General features: G+C 53.4%; 1 protein-coding gene across 7 annotated transcripts; it reads right to left on the bottom strand.

The window, feature by feature from the left end:
- Positions 1-474: 474 nt before the first annotated feature.
- C5H1orf35 (chromosome 5 C1orf35 homolog) lies at positions 475-19,580 on the bottom strand. 7 transcript variants are annotated; one of them, XR_016442403.1, is made up of 11 exons: positions 19,445-19,580; positions 18,691-18,849; positions 17,317-17,467; positions 16,563-16,608; positions 15,323-15,405; positions 14,346-14,418; positions 13,180-13,259; positions 10,674-10,823; positions 7,443-7,992; positions 5,487-5,535; positions 475-4,824 (listed from the first exon to the last, which is right to left on the bottom strand). XR_016442403.1 is itself a non-coding variant. In XM_090047920.1 (9 exons), the coding sequence occupies exons 2-9, from the start codon at positions 18,782-18,784 to the stop codon at positions 7,704-7,706; spliced, it is 966 nt and encodes a 321-aa protein (XP_089904046.1). In that variant the 5' UTR covers positions 18,785-18,849; positions 19,445-19,580; the 3' UTR covers positions 475-7,703. The 7 variants fall into 7 exon arrangements, 3 of the variants coding, with proteins under 3 accessions (XP_089904046.1, XP_089904047.1, XP_089904049.1); XR_016442401.1 differs by having other exon boundaries at positions 5,487-7,992; XR_016442402.1 differs by having other exon boundaries at positions 475-5,535.
- Positions 19,581-20,002: the final 422 nt, after the last annotated feature.

The following is a 20,002-nucleotide window of genomic DNA, read 5'->3' as shown; positions in this document are numbered from 1 at the left end:
CACGGGGAAAGCAGGGGAGCCACCGTTTAACAGCGAGGGGGATTAACTCTGGACCACAGGACGGGAGGATAGCTTCTCCATCTCCTGGCATCTTCAGATGAAGGCTGAACACTTTTCTGGAAGGCTTGTTTTAGCCAGACACAAGTTACTGGGCTCCATACAAGGGTATGAAGCCCCCAGACCTGGGTTTCGCCAGCACTCAGACACAGAAGATGATTTAATGATCCCTTCTCTATTACCCAAGACCTCGAGCTCTGCCATGCAGGGATATCGCTCCCAGCAGCGTCTGCAGCCTGCATGGGACTGAGCTGGTGGTAGGAAAGCTTTCCCAGTTCCCCTCCATCCCAACAGGCAGGCACCAGCCAGCCCACCGTGCCCTCCACCTTGCTTGCAGGAAAAGGGGCTCATCGTGGAAGAGACACGAAAGGCGCAGCAGCACCACCTGCAGGCATCAGATACAAGTGAGAGGCAAGGTTTTATTTGGAGATGTCTTTTATTGGATCAACAAGGTGATGTCATTAGGATAAAGTTAGACAAGCCTTTCCAACGTAAGACATTCTCCATCAGGTCTCTGGTCACAGGAAGCCAGGCAGGGCCTCGTGAATACGGCAGAGGAAAGGGGCCAAGAAAAATGCTCAGAGGTAGCAGACACACAATGAGCAGACAAGGAGAAACCGATTGCCAGGGGAGATCAAGGCCACCAAAAGAGTCAAATCTCAACTTCCTTGTGTGGGAAGAATTCAGGAGATGGATAAATTACAACGTGCCATAGACCCAATATCAATATTTGGCCGTTGGCTCTTAGGGTCCAGCCAGTGGATGCATTTGTGTTCAAGTTCTCTTTTTAAAGGTGTTAGGTAGATATCCCTTGAGTGCAAGCATAGCTAGCTATAGGTATTGAGCATAGCTAGAGATAGGCATCCTGGTTGTAGCTGCATTGGTCTAGAGATAAAAGCCACCAGGACTCGTGGTGGAGGTGATCTCTTTTATTAGACCAACTAGATTTTGCAAAAATTTTTTTTTTTGCAAACTGTTTGTAATAAAAGAGGTCACCTCTACCACGAGTCTAGATCGATATAGGCATTCTCCCTAAGCCTGGTCTCCCCCATTTCCCAAGGGCTCAGATGATTCATAGCCCTGAACGGGGAAGGCCTTGAGCCTCAGGTAGCCCTAAAAGCCTTCCGCCTGCACTCCCGACTGCTGCGATGGCAGTCGGCACTTCCTCCCACACACCTGGCTGCGACTTCCCAAGCATGGGGCTCGCACTCCTTCATCCCTGCTACCAGAAAGGCCAACCCTCAGTAGAGGCAGCCCTTTGTTTTTTCAGGGGAGCTAACTCCAGGTCTGTGCATTGGGAAGAGACCTGAAACACCCACCAGGTAGAAGGGACCATTAATAACCCCCTGCACTGTGCTTGGATGCAAATGTTTGCACCCTATGTTGCGGCGTGCTTTGCGCCTGCCATAGAGATGGCTGCACAGACTAAAATGAGCCGGGCTCACCTGCCAGCTGTCCTGGTCTCCCCAGAGGCTGACCGCTCAGTCCCTGCAAGGTTCAGGGGCCAGGGGAGCAGCCCCCAGCACGCTGAGACCCAGAGGGCTCCAGTCTCTGGGGCTGCAAGTCTGACACCACTGACCACACAGCAGGCCCTTGCAAGGGGGCAAAGCCAGGAGGGGTCCGTGGTGCCACCCCAGGCTGCTTCCCACCCCCTTCCCCTCCTCAAGTGCTCCCGATTCAGCAAACTAAACATGTCTCCTGGCACCAAGCACAGGCAGGGACACAAACCCTTCGCGGTGGCAGCAACATCCTGCTATCTCCTTTGCACCATGTCCTCATAGCGAAGCTCCCCTCAGCCCTGCCATGCCCGGCACTGGAGCATCATGCTGCCCCCGCCTTTGCCGGCCGCCTGTTTCCCACCCAAGCTACCTTCCCTGCTGGGAGGAGACCTATTAATCAGAGAAAAATGCTCAAGCTGGGCTCTGGGGGCATGGGTCGGGGCAGGGGGAGAGGGAGGCTTTCCTCCCCCTCCATTAGCTCCGTCCCTTCTCAGCCCCTCTCGTTTCCAGCTGACAATGGGACCAATTCACAAAAAAGGTCCAGCGCTCAAAGGCCTCCCCCAGAGGGGAGATGGCTCTCGTTGCCTTCTTTTAATTGACCTTCTGCCATTCTGAAAGCAGCGGCCCGCTGGCTGGCGTGCACGACAACCATAAAAATCAAGCCTTGACGCCAAGGATGAATTGGGGGCAGACAATAGCAGGCCGGGTTGGGGACCATATTTATCCCACGAGTCGGCTCAGCCCTGGGATCTCAGGCAGCCGGTGGGAGCGCTGGGGAGGGGTGGAGGGGAGCCAGGCGGTGCTCATTGATGAGCAATAACCCACATTGAGGAGAGGTGACGGGGCCGGCACCACCTGTCAGGGGGTGGTGTTGTTCCTCGCCCGGGCTGGGAAACACTCGGGGGAAAAAAAGCAGCCCCCTTTCCCCGCAGACCCTGCCCCTGTGAGAGAGCTGAGACCCTGGGACAACTGGGGGCAACGCCGCACCGTCGCTCGGGCGCAGTGGGTGACATGGCATGCCTTAATCTAGCTTTGCGTTGTGCTGTGACCCACCTACTCGAGTCCTTGGGCTGGTCTTGTGTCAAGCGTCCCTAAAACGATCCTCCAGATGCTTTGCATCTGCCCTAGCACTTCCCTCCAGGAGCTCTCTCCCAACTTTCAGCCCAAATTCACCACCACGTCCGCAAAGCCTAAGCAGGACCGATCCTCCTCCTCCTCTTCTCTCAGCACCCCACTGCCAGCCTCGAGGGTCCCAGCCCTTCAGCCCACTGACTGAAAGGGAGAGCGGACTCCAAATTAAGAAATAAAACACCTCCAGTACACCTATTCATCCTACCAGCTTGCACCTTTTCTCCATGGGCTTGCTTGGAAATCAGACTAGCTCCTTCTTCCCCACGCAGTTCAAATCTAGCTGCCTCAGCCTGCACTTCGGACCGAACAACCTGGTGCAGCAGCCAGCCCCCCGCACAGCTACGGACGAGGTTCCTGGTTGCTCACCGTTTCATAAGGAGTGAAAGCCTTGCTCAGCTCAGGGTTTCAGCTAAGGGGTTATGAAATGGCTTGAGGAGTCAGGCGAGCAAACAGAACAGGCCTCTTGGCTCCCTGCTCGCACCATTGTGTGGGAGGACACTACCCCAAGGTCCCCACTCGAGCAGAGCTCCGTTATGTGCATGCACAAGAGACAGTCCTGATGCTAAAAACCCCATTGCCCCAATAAGCCGGGAAGATGGGAGCACAAATGTATACAGTCACGATGAGGAAAGGATGAGGAACTGGGCATATTTAGTCTGCAGAAGACTGAGAGGGGATTGACTAGCGGGGGGGTGCAAAGAGGATGGAGCTGGACTGGTCTCAGTGGGGGCAGATGACAGGACAAGGAGCAATGGGCTCAAGCTGCAGCAAGGGAAGTTTAGGTTAGATAGCAGGAAAAACTCTCACTAGCAGGATAGTAAAACACTGGAGCAGGTTACCCAGAGAGGTGGTGGACTCTCCACCCTTGGAGGTTTTTAAGAGAAAACCTTGGCTGGGGTGAGGTAGTTGGGGATGGTCCTGCTTTGAGCAGGGGGTTACACTAGATGATGAGGTCCCTTTCAATCCTCATTTTCTACGGTTTTATGGGAACAGGGACTGTAATCTAGACCCCCTTTACATCCCAGCTGAGTGTGCAAGCCTCTAGTCTAGGCTAGAGCCAGGCTCCCTCCTGTGCCTTCTCTGGCCCCCTACATCTTGCACTCTGTCCTGCCCAGCAGGCTGGCTCTAGCAGGAAAATCAGTCCCACTTAGAACAGTTCTTGATCTGGTGGTTAGGACTTTCCTAAGAAATAGGAGGCCTGGGTGTGGACTGCCCCAGGCAGAGGAAGAAGGCATTAAGCCCAAGCCTTCCCTATCCTGGGTGCAAGCAGTTGGCTACTCCCCAAGTGGCAGAGGTGGCAAGGACTGCAGCAGCACTGGCCATCCTTCAAAAACAAGACGGGGAGCTCTGCTTACTGAGCATGCAGGTGCCAAGCACCAGTAGAGAACTCAGGCCCGCAGCCTCCCCAAGGATTGAGCCATCTCCTTGCAGTAAATGCACATAATGGGTGGTAATTTAAGACTCACCCCTACTTTCAGCAGTTTCTACAGGCAGCTGCATGCTACGAATGCCGGCTTGAGGCATCTCCCTGGCTCCTGCAGGCTTATTTTGGGGACTCTGGCTTCCAAGCAGAGGTGGACAGGTGCCTAGATGTGCCACCAAGTTTACTGGATCTGGCCTTCAGCCCAGCTTGCCATTTAAATAAGTCCAGTACCCTTATCCAGGCTGTAGGTATGTCTTTGCACTTTCGGGTTGTAGACAAGCACACAGCCCTTGGCAGACAGGCAAAGCTGGTACTCGCTTTGCAGAAGTCTGGCTGTAGCTGTAACTGTCACTTTTAACAAGGCTCTGCAGTGCGACATGACACTAAAGTGGACAGGAATCCACATCCCCGACACCCCGAATTGCTAGGTGTGGGTCTCAGGCCCATGTTGCATAGAAGGTCAGGTTGCATGTTCATTGTGGCCTTTAAAAGCTATGGAGAAGAAAAAAACCAAAAACAAAAAACAACCCAAACAGCTCCATTATCACTTACAGGTCCTGTACCTTGACCAGCTCCAAGAAGCCTCACAATGAATTGAACAAGCTTTCTTCCTCCTACAGTGGTCTCCAGACTACTGCTACTCTCTACATGTCTGTCTGGTGCATGAGCCGAAGGAGCTGTCACTGCTGCACCCTTTCCTTAGCACTGAGCTCGCTGTAGGGAAGAAAAAAAAAAATGCGAAATTTAAACACCGCATGGACAGGATGTTTGAAACAGCAGCAGGCTCCTGGGGGAATTTTGGGCCAGTTATCTAAATCAAGTTGTGCAAAACAAGAGCCAGACGGTTGGCATAACCTACATATAATGATAAGCAAAGCCCGAGAGGCACCTGCCCTGGTGCCTGTGCAGCTGAATCACTGGCTTGCTTCGAAGGCTAGGTGTCAGCTCGGCTTCCTTCTCCAGTCGTAATTCATCCTACCATAAAGCCTGAAAAAACAGAGCTACGCGCTCCATCTCTGCCTAGTGTTCCGGCCCCAGGGTTTCATCCTGCGGCACTTCCCTGCTGGCTAGATCAGGGCGGGAACACGTCTCCCCGGTCCACCTCCAGACAGCAGTGGCAGGCACGTCTGAATGCCACACCCTAGACAAGGTGAATTTGGCATGAATGACAGAAAATAACCAGACAAAGAGAACATGGGCAGTGGCTGCACAAGCTCTTACCGTTCCCAAAACAATGCCCTGCCAAGGTACCTCAAGCAGCGACCTCTTCCGGCAATGCAAAAGCTCAAGTAACATGCAGGCCGTGGGGACTCGCCTCCTTGCTTAGGGTAGTAACGGGGCAATGTGATGAGAGCTGGAGAGAAGCAGACACCTACCTACCAGGCATCCTGCATGCTGCCACCTCCTTCCTGCTGGCACTTCTGGCTACTTTGCAGCGGCCCCAAGAGTAATTCAGGTTGCAAGAAAAAACAAAAGGACAGGGGCCTTTTCATTAGGGAACCACATCCGTGCTCATCCAGGCCATGCTTCCACACAGTGGAGGCAGCACAATCCCAGGCCTAGGGCACCAGATGCGGGTCTAGCCACGTCTTGATTGTAATCCAGCCTCTGCCACTGACCTGCTGTGTGGCCTTGGGCCAGTCTCCTCTAGGCTACACATCCCCTCAGGTTAAGGGGCTGCCTACTGTAAGGAAAGGGTCAGGTGCCCTACACATTCAGACTGGATGGAGGAACGAGCTGCCTTCCCACCAGCTCTGCTGACCTGGCTGTAATTGTGTGTCAAGGAAAGGGCCAATGGTACAAGTCCAGCACAAAGCATCTTGGCTGGTTCTTCCCACCACCATCCAATCCCGGTTATTAAACCCACCAACCCTTGGATTCCCAGCCCTTTGATGCACGACACACAGCTGTGAGCAGGGATCCACATTCCCCTTTGCAGCCAGCACGAAAACAGATCTGCAACCATTTGCTAGGAGGGAAACAGCAGCTCAGATGCTCAGACCCTGTGCTGGAAAACCCGTTTCTGCAACAGCGAGGCATGAGACTAGACCCGGGATAGTTCTCTGCACTGCAGTTGCATCTGCTCCATCCGAGCAAAACAGAGAGCATGCCATGGAAATGGACTGTGTTCCCTCCTTCTCTTAACTACCCCACACCTGCACATTTCCTGTCCCACCAGCACAACTGTTCAGAGTGGGCCTTCAGTCCTAGAGAGGCTCGGTACTTGGTCTCTGTCCAGGCTCATAACAGAGACACCTCGGCACCGTCAGCCTTGCGATGCAAATGGGCTGGAGATTTCCAGCTCCATTCAAACCCTTCCATAGTTTCCCAACACAGCCAAGTTTGACGTCTTGACCATCTAACTGTTAGCAGGAGTGGCATAGCATGTGTGCCCACAGAGGCAGTACACAGATAACTTATCTAGGGCCACAGGTATATTGTTACAGCCCCAGCTAGCTCAGCCTACAGCTGGGAACTTCTGCCCTGGCATGGATTCAGCAGAAAATGCTCTCCTCTATGTGATGTGGGCATGGCTTCCTGGAAGTCAACAGACCCATGCAAGTGACACCAGCCACGAACTGGAGCACAGTTCTGGAGACGCATCCTGACCCCAACTCATATCCAGGAACCCGAGGGAAGAGGGATGCTGTTCATCCAACAAAGGTGAAAGTTCCCTTATATTTAAGGGGCATTACTTTGGAGTCTCAAAAGCTCCTGCATTCCCCCCAACTCCCTCCTAAATTCTTCATTAGAAGCCATTTGAGGGATTTAAATACACAGTGCACAGTGGTAGATTAAAAACCACATCTATAAACTTCGTGCTGTGCATTCCTAGGGGTCCCATGCGCAATGACTCCTTTGGTGTAAAAGCTCATGCTGTTCCAGCTGCAGCCCACTGGGGTCTTGGATGCTCAGATGGACCAAAAAACGCTGCCTTCTCAGTCCACTGGCCTTGCCCATGTGGCAAGCTACAAACACTTCCTACAGGAAGTAAGACTCTTCCCAACAAGCCCTTTTTTTGGCTATAAGAAACAGATATTCCGAAACCAAGACTGTGATCCTGTCACCCTTGGGTGAAGATCCCAGCATGGCTGGGATCTCTCAGGAGAGTCAGAGAGCCAAAGACCAGAGCAGGGCAGCATCCTTGGCCAAGAGCTCATCTATCTTAGCCCAAGAGCTAGTCTATCTTAGAGGTGTTACCAGCACCATCCTTCCAGTGTGGGCACCGTCCCAGCCGCAAAGGAGAATTATTGCTAGGGTAAGTGCCTACAATGCAGAACGATTCCCTCCCTGCAAACCCCAGCCCGCAGAGCGCATCAGGGCAGACCTACCGAAAGCATCTGTACTTTAACAGCTGCTGGCACCATCCAAAAGGTGCAAACTGATAACAGAGACGGGCATTAAAAATCCCTGGGCCAGACCCTCAGCTGGGGAAGCTCGAGAGCCACTCAGAGGCCTGGGGTCACACAGCAAGGTCCGAGCTGCACTGGCTTGCATCAGCTGGAGGTCTGGCCTCATCGCTGTTATCCAGACAAGATCCCTGTGAAACAAGGCGACCGCAGCGTTGGACCCCCGCCCCTGCATGCCCCGAATCAGTCGTCTGAATCGGTGTCGTGCCGCCGCTTGGCGCCGCGTGCGGGAGGGGTTCTGCTTCCACTCCTCTTCCTCGCTGGGGGTGAATGGCGACCGGGGCTGTCACTGCTGCCCCTCCTGTGAGCTGGGCGGCGAGGGGGGCTGCTGGAGGAGTCTGTGTCATGCCGTCGCCTGCTGGGCCATCTCTGTGTCTCTGCTTTGGGTGATGAATGACTGTCACGGCGGCCAGCTCCAGCCCGCTGGGAGGATGATGAATGGTCCTTGGGGGAAGGGGTTTTCCTCCTCTTCCTGTAACAGACAGGACGGGGCACATCGTCATGCTGCTAACCCCATGGCCCCCATGGAGCAGGCCCCACAGAACAAGAGACGGATGGACACGGAGCGGGGGGGGCTCGCCCCCAAACGCTCTGCAAGAATGCAATGCCATGAGGCTTCTTAGCATGGAGGGCACGTAGCCAAGGGAACAGTCCTGCCCTGTCCCATCTTCTCTTCCGTGGGGAACAGAGCCCCAGAAAACACCCCCCTGGGAATGCACTGTCCTGCCCTAGGGCTAAGGCCAGGTGCCACCCACTAAGCCTGCTCCGGGATGCACCCAGAGGCCAGACTCTGGCAAGGAGCAACACTGAGATCAACATGGTACTCCCACGTTCACCTTGGATTTACACCTTTAACAGAATAGGCTTTGACCAGGGAAAAAGAGTGCTTGGGGGGCGAGGGATATTTTTCCCCACCACCGCTCCCTCCTGCTGTGTTGTTAATGCTGCGGACGGGGTTAATGGCATTCCAGTGTCAGGCTCCCAGACAGAAGCGAGAGCAAGACAGCTGTATTAATCAGATGTCCATTCACCGCGGGCTTCTGAATAACAGGCAGGCCTGGAGGGGCAACCTTGCCGATTTGCACATTGCATCACTGGCATAAGAAAGTCACCCCAGATGCCATGTGCTAACAGCTGCTGCTCCCCACAGACCTCCCATTCAGGGGACTGCCAGGTTTTGGCAGAAGTATACCATGAGTCATTTGCTGCCATCACCACGTAGGGTTACTGTAAGCATCCGAACCACAAGCTAGAGTCAGATCTGCCAGGGAAGCATGGGCTGCACTGCCCCTGACTCTATATGGTTCCCCCTCTCTCAGCTATGCGGGGCGCAGCTCAACCAGGGGATTGGTGCGACTCAGCAGGATTCTGCTGATCACTCGGTTGGCACAGCCAGCACAGTCCCTGCAGTCAGGTTGGCGCCAAAGGGCTTTCCTACACTGCACAGAGATCCCCTGGAGACTGAGTTGGCCTGTGGAGAGCACGCAGCTCAACTGCATCCCCTTCCCGGGAGAGAGCTACTGCAGTGGGGAAGGTCTGGAAGTCAGCATGAGTGGCAGCTCTGCTTCTGGGACTGCCCAGACACTGTCCCTCACTGGAGGAAAGGGGCAGCTCTGGTCTCACAGTGCCCTCGTGTGAGAAGTACTGGCAAGCGCAGCTAAAAATGCAGAACAGCTGAGAGCAGTGTACCTATACCATCCACTTAGCTGGACCACTAGAGAAGCCATCAGCCCCACCCCTGCCCTGTTCACAGGGATCCTAAACTCACTTATGCTAGTGTTGCTCTTTCCTTATGCCATCAACTACGGCATAACCCAGGAGTAATGCAAATAGTGTGAGAGTGTGAGCAGGATCAAGCTCCTGTTTACGCTGCACCAGCCAAGCTGTGCTGGGCTCCACGCAAACACTGAACAGAAGATGCCTACTCCGTAAAGCTTACAGGCTATGCTATACTATATCAGATATCCCAAACGTGGCTTCTCTACCTGCCAGGGGGGTGGGGGAAAACAGTGGGTGTGCTTAACTACTCTTAAAGCAGCAGCTTCTCCTTTCAAGTGCTAAATACAAGGTGGTTTGGTCCCCCACGATACCAGAAATTACCTTGCCCGCTGCCACAGGACATGAGACCCTCAGCCTGCCTTGGCAATCGGTCGGCTAGTTGGGAAGATGGCATTAGATTACAAACCCACTCCAAGAGCATCATCAGAAATGATGGGGGTGGCATGCCGTGTCCTCTGGATATTTAGAGGCAGCGTAGTAGGCTAAAAGATCTCGTATACAATTTATGCACAGAGAGTATTTGGAGAAAAAGAAGTCTAAAGTGATGGAGATTTTCCCTGGAGTTTGGCTATGGTGGTAGAGCCAATTCAAACTTGCTGTGGTGACTGGGGAAAGGGTTTGCTTACCACAACTGGGGGCCCAGAAGCTATTTACCTAGAGCAACTTGGAGAAAACCTCAGGAGCGGACAATACACGCCCAGCGATTGTGGGAGAGGCTGGGGAGATGGCCTTAGTGCGTCTGGGCAATCCAGTCTTGATGGTTCCCTTGAAGGATCCTTTTACTACCAGGCAGCTTTGCAGGAACACTGCTGCCTTGTGGTAAGCACCCCTCACTCTCCTCAGTTTTCAGCCCAGGACATATTTTCCACAGACAAATCTGGAGAGCTCCCTTCCAGCCCTGCAGCCAGCACCTGGCGTGCATACAAGCAGGGAGAACTGGGACAAGTATCACAAGGTCGAGGTACTGCAGCATGTGCTGGCCAGCCATGAAGCAGCTAGGATGAGATCACACCGCTGTCCTGCAAAGAGTCCAGCCCCAGGAAGATTAACCATTAGAGCAACAAGGCCCTGGTACAGCCTTCCAGCCCTTGACGACACTCCACCAGCCTCTCCTGGATGGGGAAGGGGATGCTGCAGTCCACACCACCAAGGCACCTCCAGCACAAGGACTGCAGGAGACATCTTAAACCTCAGACTACAACCTTCTGCCCCAGGACTGGATCCCACCCAAGAGGGACCCAGTTGAAGCTCTTTGGCCTTTGCTACCCGCGAGGTCAGGCTACATGATCCTTCCCAGCCTTGCCCCTGTCACCGGGGCCTTAGACACCGCCATGATGAAAAGAAAGCAGGAAGCAAAGGTGGCAGTATTAGTACCTCTCCTCATGGTCTGGAGAGGAGGCAGAAGAAGAGGCGGCAGTCTCTTTCTTGTGATGTTTCTCCTTTTCCTTCTTCTTCTTCTCCTTCTTATGCTTTTTTTTCTTCTTTTTCTTCTTCTCCTTTTTGGATTTCTTGCTGCTCTCAGGCCTATGCAATGAGAGGGAGAGGCATGAGTAGTATGGACACATCTTTGAAACCTCAGACCCACTTGCCTTTTGACAGCCCACGGGAGCATGTTGGTAGGTCTCAGCCCAGGCCCAACACATCCCCACGCCACCAGCAACAGCAGGGAGGAGCAGAGGAACACACTCCCCAGTAGCCCACTGCCAAAAGTACTGACGAGCCAGCAATCCTTCAGGGAAACATGGCCCGCTCTGCCCTAGGCCCTCCTACAGTGTCTGTAAGCAGGAGGGAATATTTACAGCTCTCTCTGGCATATAACCCTCCCCTAATCCCCTCAGACACACGCACAGTCAAAATAGAGATGTGCACTCTTTCCTCCCATCTGCAAAATTAGTTTCGATATCATCTCTGGGGCTTATCTCCGTTCAAGCATCCTGCACAGCTGCTAGAGACAGAGGAGTGCAGAGGCAACGCTGCTGGAGACCTGGGTCTGGCATTTTGCTCTGAACACATGGAGGCTCTGGACACTCCCATCTCTTGTGACAGAGTGTCCTGCCGCCCACGTCCAGGTCTTGGGAAAACTTTCAATTGCCATATTTGAAGTGAGGAAGGAATTTTATCCCATGGCCAGATTGGTATGGACTGTAGGGTTTTTTTATCTTCCTCTGTAGCAGGGTGCATGGCCCTCCATCTGGGATCCCTTGAGAGTATATCAACAGCCTTTTATAGAAGTAGGACACTGGCTGCCATGTTTCCCTTGCTTTCCCTAGGGCAAGCTCAGGGGTTGTGTCAGGGTTGATGGTAGTTTTGCCAAGAGGTTAGATTATAGATTTGGACAGGATGGTTTGGGTGGGGACAATCCTGCCTCTGGAGGTCTCTTCCAGACCAGCTCCTCCACACTTCTATGATTCAGTCTCCCAGGATCAGGACTCCTCTATGACAAACAGCTCTGCTTTTCCAGGGGAACGAAGAGCACTCACCATCTTTGAGCACAGCCGGGGCCCTGGGAAAACATGCTATGCACTTACCCTGCTCCTTAACTGCAGCAGCACCTGACCTTGAGCTTTCTGCATTTCATTAAGTCTTGCTACTCAGAGCACTTTATACCTCTAATAGCACCAAGGCTGACAGGACTTAGTCAGCTCAGGGCTGCTATTAGAAGGCTTGATTTTGGGGAAACTGACTGAACGTTGTTAATTATGCAAGAAAACAAGTACATCAAAGCAGAAAGGGGGGGACCGACAAGTTCTTATGCCATCAAGTGGCTTATGCACTTCAGGTATGCAGAAACGATATTCGTTTCAACGTGAGCAACAGCCAACACATTGGAACTAGCAACGCAGTACGAGGTTAAGCAAACAGTGCGTTTATCCAACAGGCCCGACTTGAGCAGCTGTCAGTCACACAACAGACACTTACTCAGGTAAGTCGGGGTATTCCCAATGACCAGAGGCTCATGAATTTAAAGTTTTTTTGTCTTGTTTTGTTTTTGTTTGTTTTTTTAGGAAAAAGGGCTTCATTCAGAGCAGAGCTGCGATTGACCCCGCAGAAGTATACGGATCATCCATAGGCTAATTCACAGCCTACATTGGAAGTGAGGCTGTTTTGTTTCCATGGCTCTATGAGGATTTGGTGGCACTGATGAATAGACATCTCTCAAGATCTCACATCAAAACTGACATACTGAAGTGGAAGGACAGCACAGTGGTTAATGCACTTGCCTCCAAATTAGTAGACCTGGGTTGGAAGCTTTATAAGCTTCTCATGTCTGTGAGCAACCGTTATCTGCTTAAGATGCAAATTATAGCAGTGTCCAGCTTCACAAGAGGTAGGGTCAAGGTTAAGTCCATCCATGAAGTGCCTGGATACTGCAGGAACAGGGGTCAAGTATTTAAGACAGTCGAGCCAAGGAGAGATGCCCAACATGTATTGCATGGATCAGACAAGAGGCCTACAAATCAGCTCACAGGCTTGACACACAGACCTAGGACCAGCTACATCAGCCATGGCATCGCTTCTTCCTTCCACCCCACAAATTAACTCTGTCTTTATCAACAGTCCTGCCTGAACAAAATTTGTTTCAGGATTACACAGATCCCAGCTGCTAACATCCATAACACATGAAACGTGGCTTGCAAGACATTTCAGTATTGCCAGCCCTCATGATTTTGGGCATTGCTCTTAAAGCCTACGCTTTGGGAACATGAAAAATGTAGCTCTTTCTTTTATATACAAGGAAGAACTAAGTTTTTCATATTCTGAATTCAAACCAAGGGCACACAAGGCTGGGGAGGAATTCTTCTGGATCTACCCAGCTCTTCTCTTGCCATTCCCCACCCAAGAGACAGTTGCAGATAATGTGCAAGCAGGCTATTTTTACCTTTTCTCTTCTGCTTTTTCTTCCTTGTCCTGCTTCCTTTTTGCGCTGGAAGTCTCTGGACTCTCGGTTACTTTGTGATGCTAGAGTTTCAACAGGAAATAAAGCGTCACACCAGCACGCTGCTAACAAATCAGCCCGCGATACTGTTAAGAGGATGTCAAAGCTGAGGATAGGAACATCCTGGTGATATACATCAGGCCCAAACCCAAAGTTCATGGAGGTGAGGACAACCAGGTCAGGTTCTTCTCCATTATTCCCCACCAATACACCACCCAGTTCTCAGGAAGCATCCAGCTGAACAGCAGAAGATCATGGGTACAGGATCACCTCCTCTGCCACAGACTATCCCCCTGACCTCAGGCAGGTCACTTAGGCCAAGCCTACACTGATATTTAGGGTCACCCCTGAGGTCATATGAGGCATCTCCTCCTTATCTATATCAGACTTTGTTGCCACACCAGTGTCACAGGTTGCCCTTCTTTCGTGAGCGCAGCACTAAGACGCATCCTAGCTTTCCTTGCGGTGCCCTTCTAGGAATCAGCCTGTAGACAGTTTGTCTCTAACTCAGGGGCAATAGAGAAGGGGCAATGAGGTGGAGGAGAGGAGCAATGCACTTCCTGGGCTCAAGGCCTACATAAGTTCATACCACAGTGCAGGGAGAGCACAGGCCAAGAGATGAGCGGGAGAGGGGGTGTCAGCTTCATACCCGGTATCTCAGCAGAGCTTCCAGGCTCAGGTTAAACTGCTGTTAAGAGTTAAGGAAAAGGGTTCACAGTATGGACAGTGGCAGGTACATGATTAAGGATGGCTGCAAGTGCAGACACAGTCTTAGCTCCCTATGCCTCAAACCCCCCAGTCTGTAAAATGGAGGCAATCCTATATTCTTGCAGTACTCCTGCAGGGTACAGAACTACGCTGCAATCACAACATGCTCAGACATTAAGGGGACATGGGCCCACATAGAGCCAATATCAGCATGGCGACAGATCAGTCCCAACACAAAAGCACTCCCAAAACATGAGCAAAGGGAAACCAGTCTCATAGGATGGCAAAGCACTGGCTTGGGGGGGCCCGGGACACCACAAAGCAAGAATCTTACTTCTCCCAAGCACCCAGCTTCCCAGCCCCAAGGAGTAAGCCATCACCCAGAGTCTGGAGAGACTCACCGTGAACACAGAAAGCCCCAGCTTGGCCGCCTCTTTGTCTTCTTTGGAAAGCGTCATTCTACCGGAACAGCCACTGGAAATCAGAGCAACACCACGAGGGCACTTAAAGGTGACGTTCTCCGGCACACGTGCACCACAACCACAGCTGAGCAAATGACATTTTCAGAGTGCGGCGGAGGAACGTCCTTGCCTCAACCCAGACTCGGGAGCCCAGCGTCCCCAAGGTCTGTTCCCAACCCTGCCACAGCGTTACTGCAGGATCTCGGCACAACCCGTTAATCTCTGCCACCCCTGCGTCTCCTTTGGGGATCGCTTTGCTTAAGAGGGTGAGTTGCAAGGATTCAACGGTGGTAATAAATCACTCTAGAACCCTTTGATGGGACACCCCACAAAAAAAAAAAAAAAAAAAGGGGGCACAGCGTTATTGCTATCCCGCAAGATCGCCCAAAAATGACCAGGCAAACAGGCCCTCTCTATTTCTTTAGACTCCTCTTGTACTACGTGAAGCAGAGCCACTGAGTTTCATTTCCATCCTTACCGGTCAAGCCAGGCTAGGGCTCTGTGGATGTACAACAGTCTGCAGTGGTTGCAGGAATGCTACCTACACACAGCGCTTTGGACTCCACAATACGCTACTAAAATGCTCTTCCCTTTGCTGGAGAAAGATGTGACCTGCTTCCCTAGAGGGAAGCTGCTGATTGGTCAGTTCTAATTAGACTTATTAGATCACATCGCTTTCTATTTGGCATGTGTGTTCTGGGGGACAACAGGATGATTCATGGTCTGCTACCATAGTGGTGGTAGAGGACAACAGAAGGGCAACAGGAAGAGAAACCTGCAGAGGATTTGGGCAGCAGAGAGCTGCAGGAGCAAAACATCTGCCAATTCAGGGCCGCCGGAGATCGTGTTAGACAGGAACGGTTTCAGGAACAGGGGAAAGCACTGCAGTTTCCTCCTCGGAGAGGACAGCCCCCTACCTTGAGCTCCCCAGCCCCACCACACGATCCACATCCTTATCTTCCTGTTCGACTCCGTCGCGCTTACAGACCTCGGCCAGGTCCTGCAGAAAGACAGGCGAGAAGGAGCGTTACGTCTGCGGGACCGAACAATGAATTGGGCAAGCTGGAAGCACCAACCTCCCCGCGGCAGGAGAGACCAGTGTGACCCCAGACAGGGCATGAAAAGGAGAAGGGGCCAAGGGGCCAAAGAGGCTGCATGTCATTTCGTGACTCCCATCAACCAAACCTTGCAAAAAACCTGTGGGATAAGCAAGTACCACAGAGGAAGCAGCTGGCTTTTGCCTGGTGGAAAGGGCACTGGGTTGAGAATCAGGAGGGTATTAAGGTGTTATCCCACTCGTAAAACAGGACTGGAAATAATAGCTTCCCCACAGCAAATGCAGCTCAATTTTTGCTCTGTCTAATCCCTAGGTACTGGGCTGCAAAAGCCACCTCACTCCTGCTATTGCCTGGCTCGCCACTTCCATGCTCGAATCCCATCGTGTCTCAGCATCTCCAGCTCCACTGCCGTGACATGGGCTGAAAGCAGCTTTAAAGCCCATCTTTCCCATGATGCAAACCACAGCTGTGACAGATCCCCAGGTTTTTGCTGCTATAATCAGCATTTTTTTGCTCTCTGGACGCGGCTTTGGTGCTAAAAAAACCAGGGGGGTGAGGATTTGAAAGTGCCACTCCACCCAAGAGCAGCTCTCCACTGCTAATCTAGAGAACTACAATTCCCAGAATGCCTTGCACCCCAGGATGCTGCTCAGCTCTCTCCATGCTCTGCACCTGCAATTAAGAAGGTGGATGAAGGGGAGAGATGCTTCTCCAGGAGTACTTTTTTCTGCTAGGCCTCCGTGCTCCTGAAGAGACTGGTTACGCCATCAGTCTGGGACCAGGAGAGAAGCAAGATGGAGAATCAGAAAGGGTTTGGGGTTTTGGATGCACTTTCTTTTTTAAAGGGGGCAGAAATATTTTTTAGGGAGCAATATGTAATTGAGGACCAAGTAACCTTTCCTACAGACCTGTTTCTGACTAAAGGCCGAAACCTCACCCTCACTCCCCAAAGGTGAATCCTTGTAAGCGCCAGTCTGTTTAAAGCATTCATTTCAGTACTCTGGCACGCAAAGCCCAGATAGACTATGCTATCATGAAATGCCATCTTCCCCCCAGCCCACAAGTGCCACAGCTCCCAGGGGATGGACGCCCACGTTACCTCTTTGCTCAGGCCGGTGGGGTGTCTCTTCATATTCTTGTAGCCTCTAGAAAAAGTCAAATCCACAATATCATCATACAAAAAAGCAAAACAAAAACAGGTGATGTCAGGCTCCCGTATCACCCGAGAGAGAGACTCAATCTGGCGCTGACATGAATATATTCCCCATCAGTTCAGTTCTAGGAGATTACCAGGTCAGCAGACCCAGAGACGCCATGAACCACAAGTGCAAGAGGCTCCAGAAACAGAAACATTTCTTTGGTTAATCATATTTTAGGGATACAGAACTAGAACGGCCTCCTGGGAGCTCAAGTCCAAATCCCTGCATTCAGACAAGTGCATACCCTAAGCATCATCCACATCGAACCCTCTCCTGCTCAGCAGATTCCGCTTCATCGCATGTTGGTTATTCACACGTTTTACTTATTTGCCTACTTTCTCTTAGGACAAAAACCACTGCTCTCTTCAACTAGATTTTACTTGAATAGCAGCTTTGGGCACATTTCTGGTTTCCTGCATAAGCCAAAGCTAGAAAAAGAAAGTCCCGATGGACGTGGCAATGAGTAGCAGGAAGGCAAACGAGGGCTGACACCTTCCCTCCCTACAGACTAAACACCCACAGAGGAGGGTGGGGCGGAAAGCCGAGGTGACTTCCCAGGCTGCGACAACCAATTCACAACCAGAAACACGTATTGGAGAAGGCAGCGCTGAGCGTGTGGAAGTCACCAGTGCGATACATCCCACCTGAACTTACAGTGCTGCCATCATGGCCTCCTGTTCGGCCAGCCGGACGGCAGCCAACTCTTCTTCCCGGGACATCTGCACGCCCTCCTTCTTCCCCTTCGCATACCATGTGAGGTCCTTCCCCTTCTGCCACCTTCCCACTGGAGCCATGAGGGAATTCCCTGCCGCAGAAAACGAGAGAGGCCGTCAGCAGAACCAGGACATCCGGCCTGTGAAGACGTCCCCGCCCAGGCAGCAGAACAGACTCAGATCCACGACTCGGGTCACATGGGGACCAATCCACTGGGATCAGAGACCTGGGTTCGGTTCCTGGCTCTGCCACTGACCTGCCACATGATCCTGGCCAAGTCACTTCATCTCTCTGCCTCAGCTTCTCCGCAAAGAGAGTAGATGCTGTTACCCCCATGGGAAGTGCTCTGGCACATGAGCAAAGAGCTCTACAAGAACCACCCAGCTCCTGTCCTTAGCCAGGCCCAGAGCATCCTGCAGAGGCACCTGTTTGAAAATGCAAGTCTATTCGGCCAATATATCCCAACCTCTATCTTTTCAGTAACAGCTCACTGGGATGGCTCAGGAACCTCCCCCGTAATAGAAACCCAAGCCAACAATACCCGAATAGCTTACATTTATATAGCACTGTTCGCCACTAAGGATCCACAAAGGGCTTTCTAACCCTATATACGCTGCTGCGCTGAAAAGCAGCCAAATCTAGGGTGGAGCGTGGCAGCCACGTGACACACAAACACTCTCGCAGATGGCAGAAAAGGGTTGAGTTGGCAACAGGACAAGCCACTAAGCTGCTAAGAGTGGCATTTTATGAACAGGCAACATGCGAGAGCCCATCTGTGCGGTACTGGTATGGAAGCTTTGTACTGCTGCAGCCCCCGAAGTGTTTTCGCAGCATGATTGACAGCCTAAGCCAGATTTGCTTTGCTCACCGATGCTCAGACACCGCTTTGCTTCCTAAGGGAAACGGGGCGTTCTCCAAACAGTCTTGTTAGAGCAGCTCCTAGCGACGACCTCCCTTGAAGCCCACCACAGATGGCCAGGCTCAGCGTGGAAGGCCTGGAGCAGAGTTCCCAGGCCTGTGTTTTGTAGGGCAGACCGGGCGATGGCAACGGACCCACGCAAGCCTCAAAGACGGTGGCCTGTTCAACGCACCACGTGCTTGCAAGACGAGGCAAAGTGCAGCCAATGTGAACACCACAAAAAAACACCCCGGCAGGGCAGCGAAGCCTGCAAACGCAGCCGGAACAGCGGTCCCAGGGTGGCCGAGACTTACGGGTCTCGCGGGTACGCACCAGCCACCAGGGCCGCTGGTCAGGCTGCGACAGAGCGCTGGATTGCCCCAGAGGCTGTAAGTGATCATGGGATCTCCCCTTACCCAGATAGTTCTCCCGCTGCTTATCCGTCTTCACATCCTCCCAGTTGAACTGGTCCTGTCCCCCCCTCACACCTCCGCGGGAGGAGCCGAACATGGCGGGAACGGCCAGCAGCGCCGGACGGATCAGAGATCGCCGCCAGGCGCCCAGATGCTCTGCATCTAGAAGGCAAGCAGGAGGATTACAAGGCTCTAAGCATCCTCTGCGAGGAGCAAAAAGCTCGTTTCCCTAGAAACAAAGCCGCCCCAGATAAGCCACACTCGCTGCGCGGGCGAGACGCCCCGGGCCTTCCACCACCACGCCCAGAGACGCACACAAGCAGCCGCGTGTGGCAGGACGGAGGTCACGCGGCACACCCGACTCCTGGTCCTCCGAGCACCGTGCCCGGTTCCAGCTTCAGGAGGGGCAGCCTACCCCTCCCCGCCGGCGCACGCAAGAAAGGCAAGCCCTCCCCGCCCCCTGGGGCGGCCGGCTCATGCCCCGCAGTGCCAGCTTGGCTCCCCGTCACGCGTGTTTTCACGCAGCAGCACCGTGCACACCCCGGCACGCGGGAGCCCCCGTTCCCACCAGGCCCGGAGCCCCCCCAGATCAGGGCAGCAGGGAGAGGCAGGGCTGGAAGGGACCAAACCCCACTCTCCTCCCACCCCTGCCTCCCCGCTGGGAGGGGGAAACAACCCAGGGGGATGATCGGGGGCCGGGGGGGGAGAGCAAACGCACGTGGCACAGGGGCCCGTTTCGTCCCGCCGCCCTGCCTACCCGCAAGGCGCTGCCCGCCGCCGCCGCCGCCACCGCAGGCCCCGGGCCGCCCCGCCCCCCGGTGCTCCAACCGCCCGCAAGCGACTTCCGGCTGGCTCGGAACAGACCACCGCGCTCCGCCTGTGGGGGGGATGGAACGGAGCAACCCGGAAGGGAGCGCGGCGCCCGCCTGCCATTGGCTGGGCACAGAGCGCGCGCGCCCCCCCCCCCCGCCCTTCCGAGAATGCGGCCGCCCAGACGTGCCGTTGTCTCGGGGGATTTAACCCTTTCCCTGGCGGCGGGGAGCAGGCGCACTGTGCTCGTCTGCTCTGTGACGTAGAAGCTGGGCTCGTGTACTGAGTACGGGCTTGTTCCCTGGGAACCGTGGGCGGCTCCTGGGTCGTCCACACGGTAACACCCTGGAGCCTCCTTATGCGGCTTAAAATTACGCCACTCCCAGCAGGATACTTTCAGCTCCTGTCCCTTTAAGGGGTGGCCCAAGTTGAAGTCCTCCAGTATCCCAGGATCTCTTGCACTGCCCCGCATTGAGCAGGGCTAGAAGCCTGCCCTGGCTCACCT

This window comes from Crocodylus siamensis, chromosome 5, assembly GCF_052110815.1.
Source record: "Crocodylus siamensis isolate JL-2025a chromosome 5, ASM5211081v1, whole genome shotgun sequence".
Taxonomy (NCBI): Eukaryota; Metazoa; Chordata; order Crocodylia; family Crocodylidae; genus Crocodylus; species Crocodylus siamensis.
Note: the sequence above shows the minus strand (reverse complement) of the source record. Positions and strands in the feature narration are given on the sequence as shown.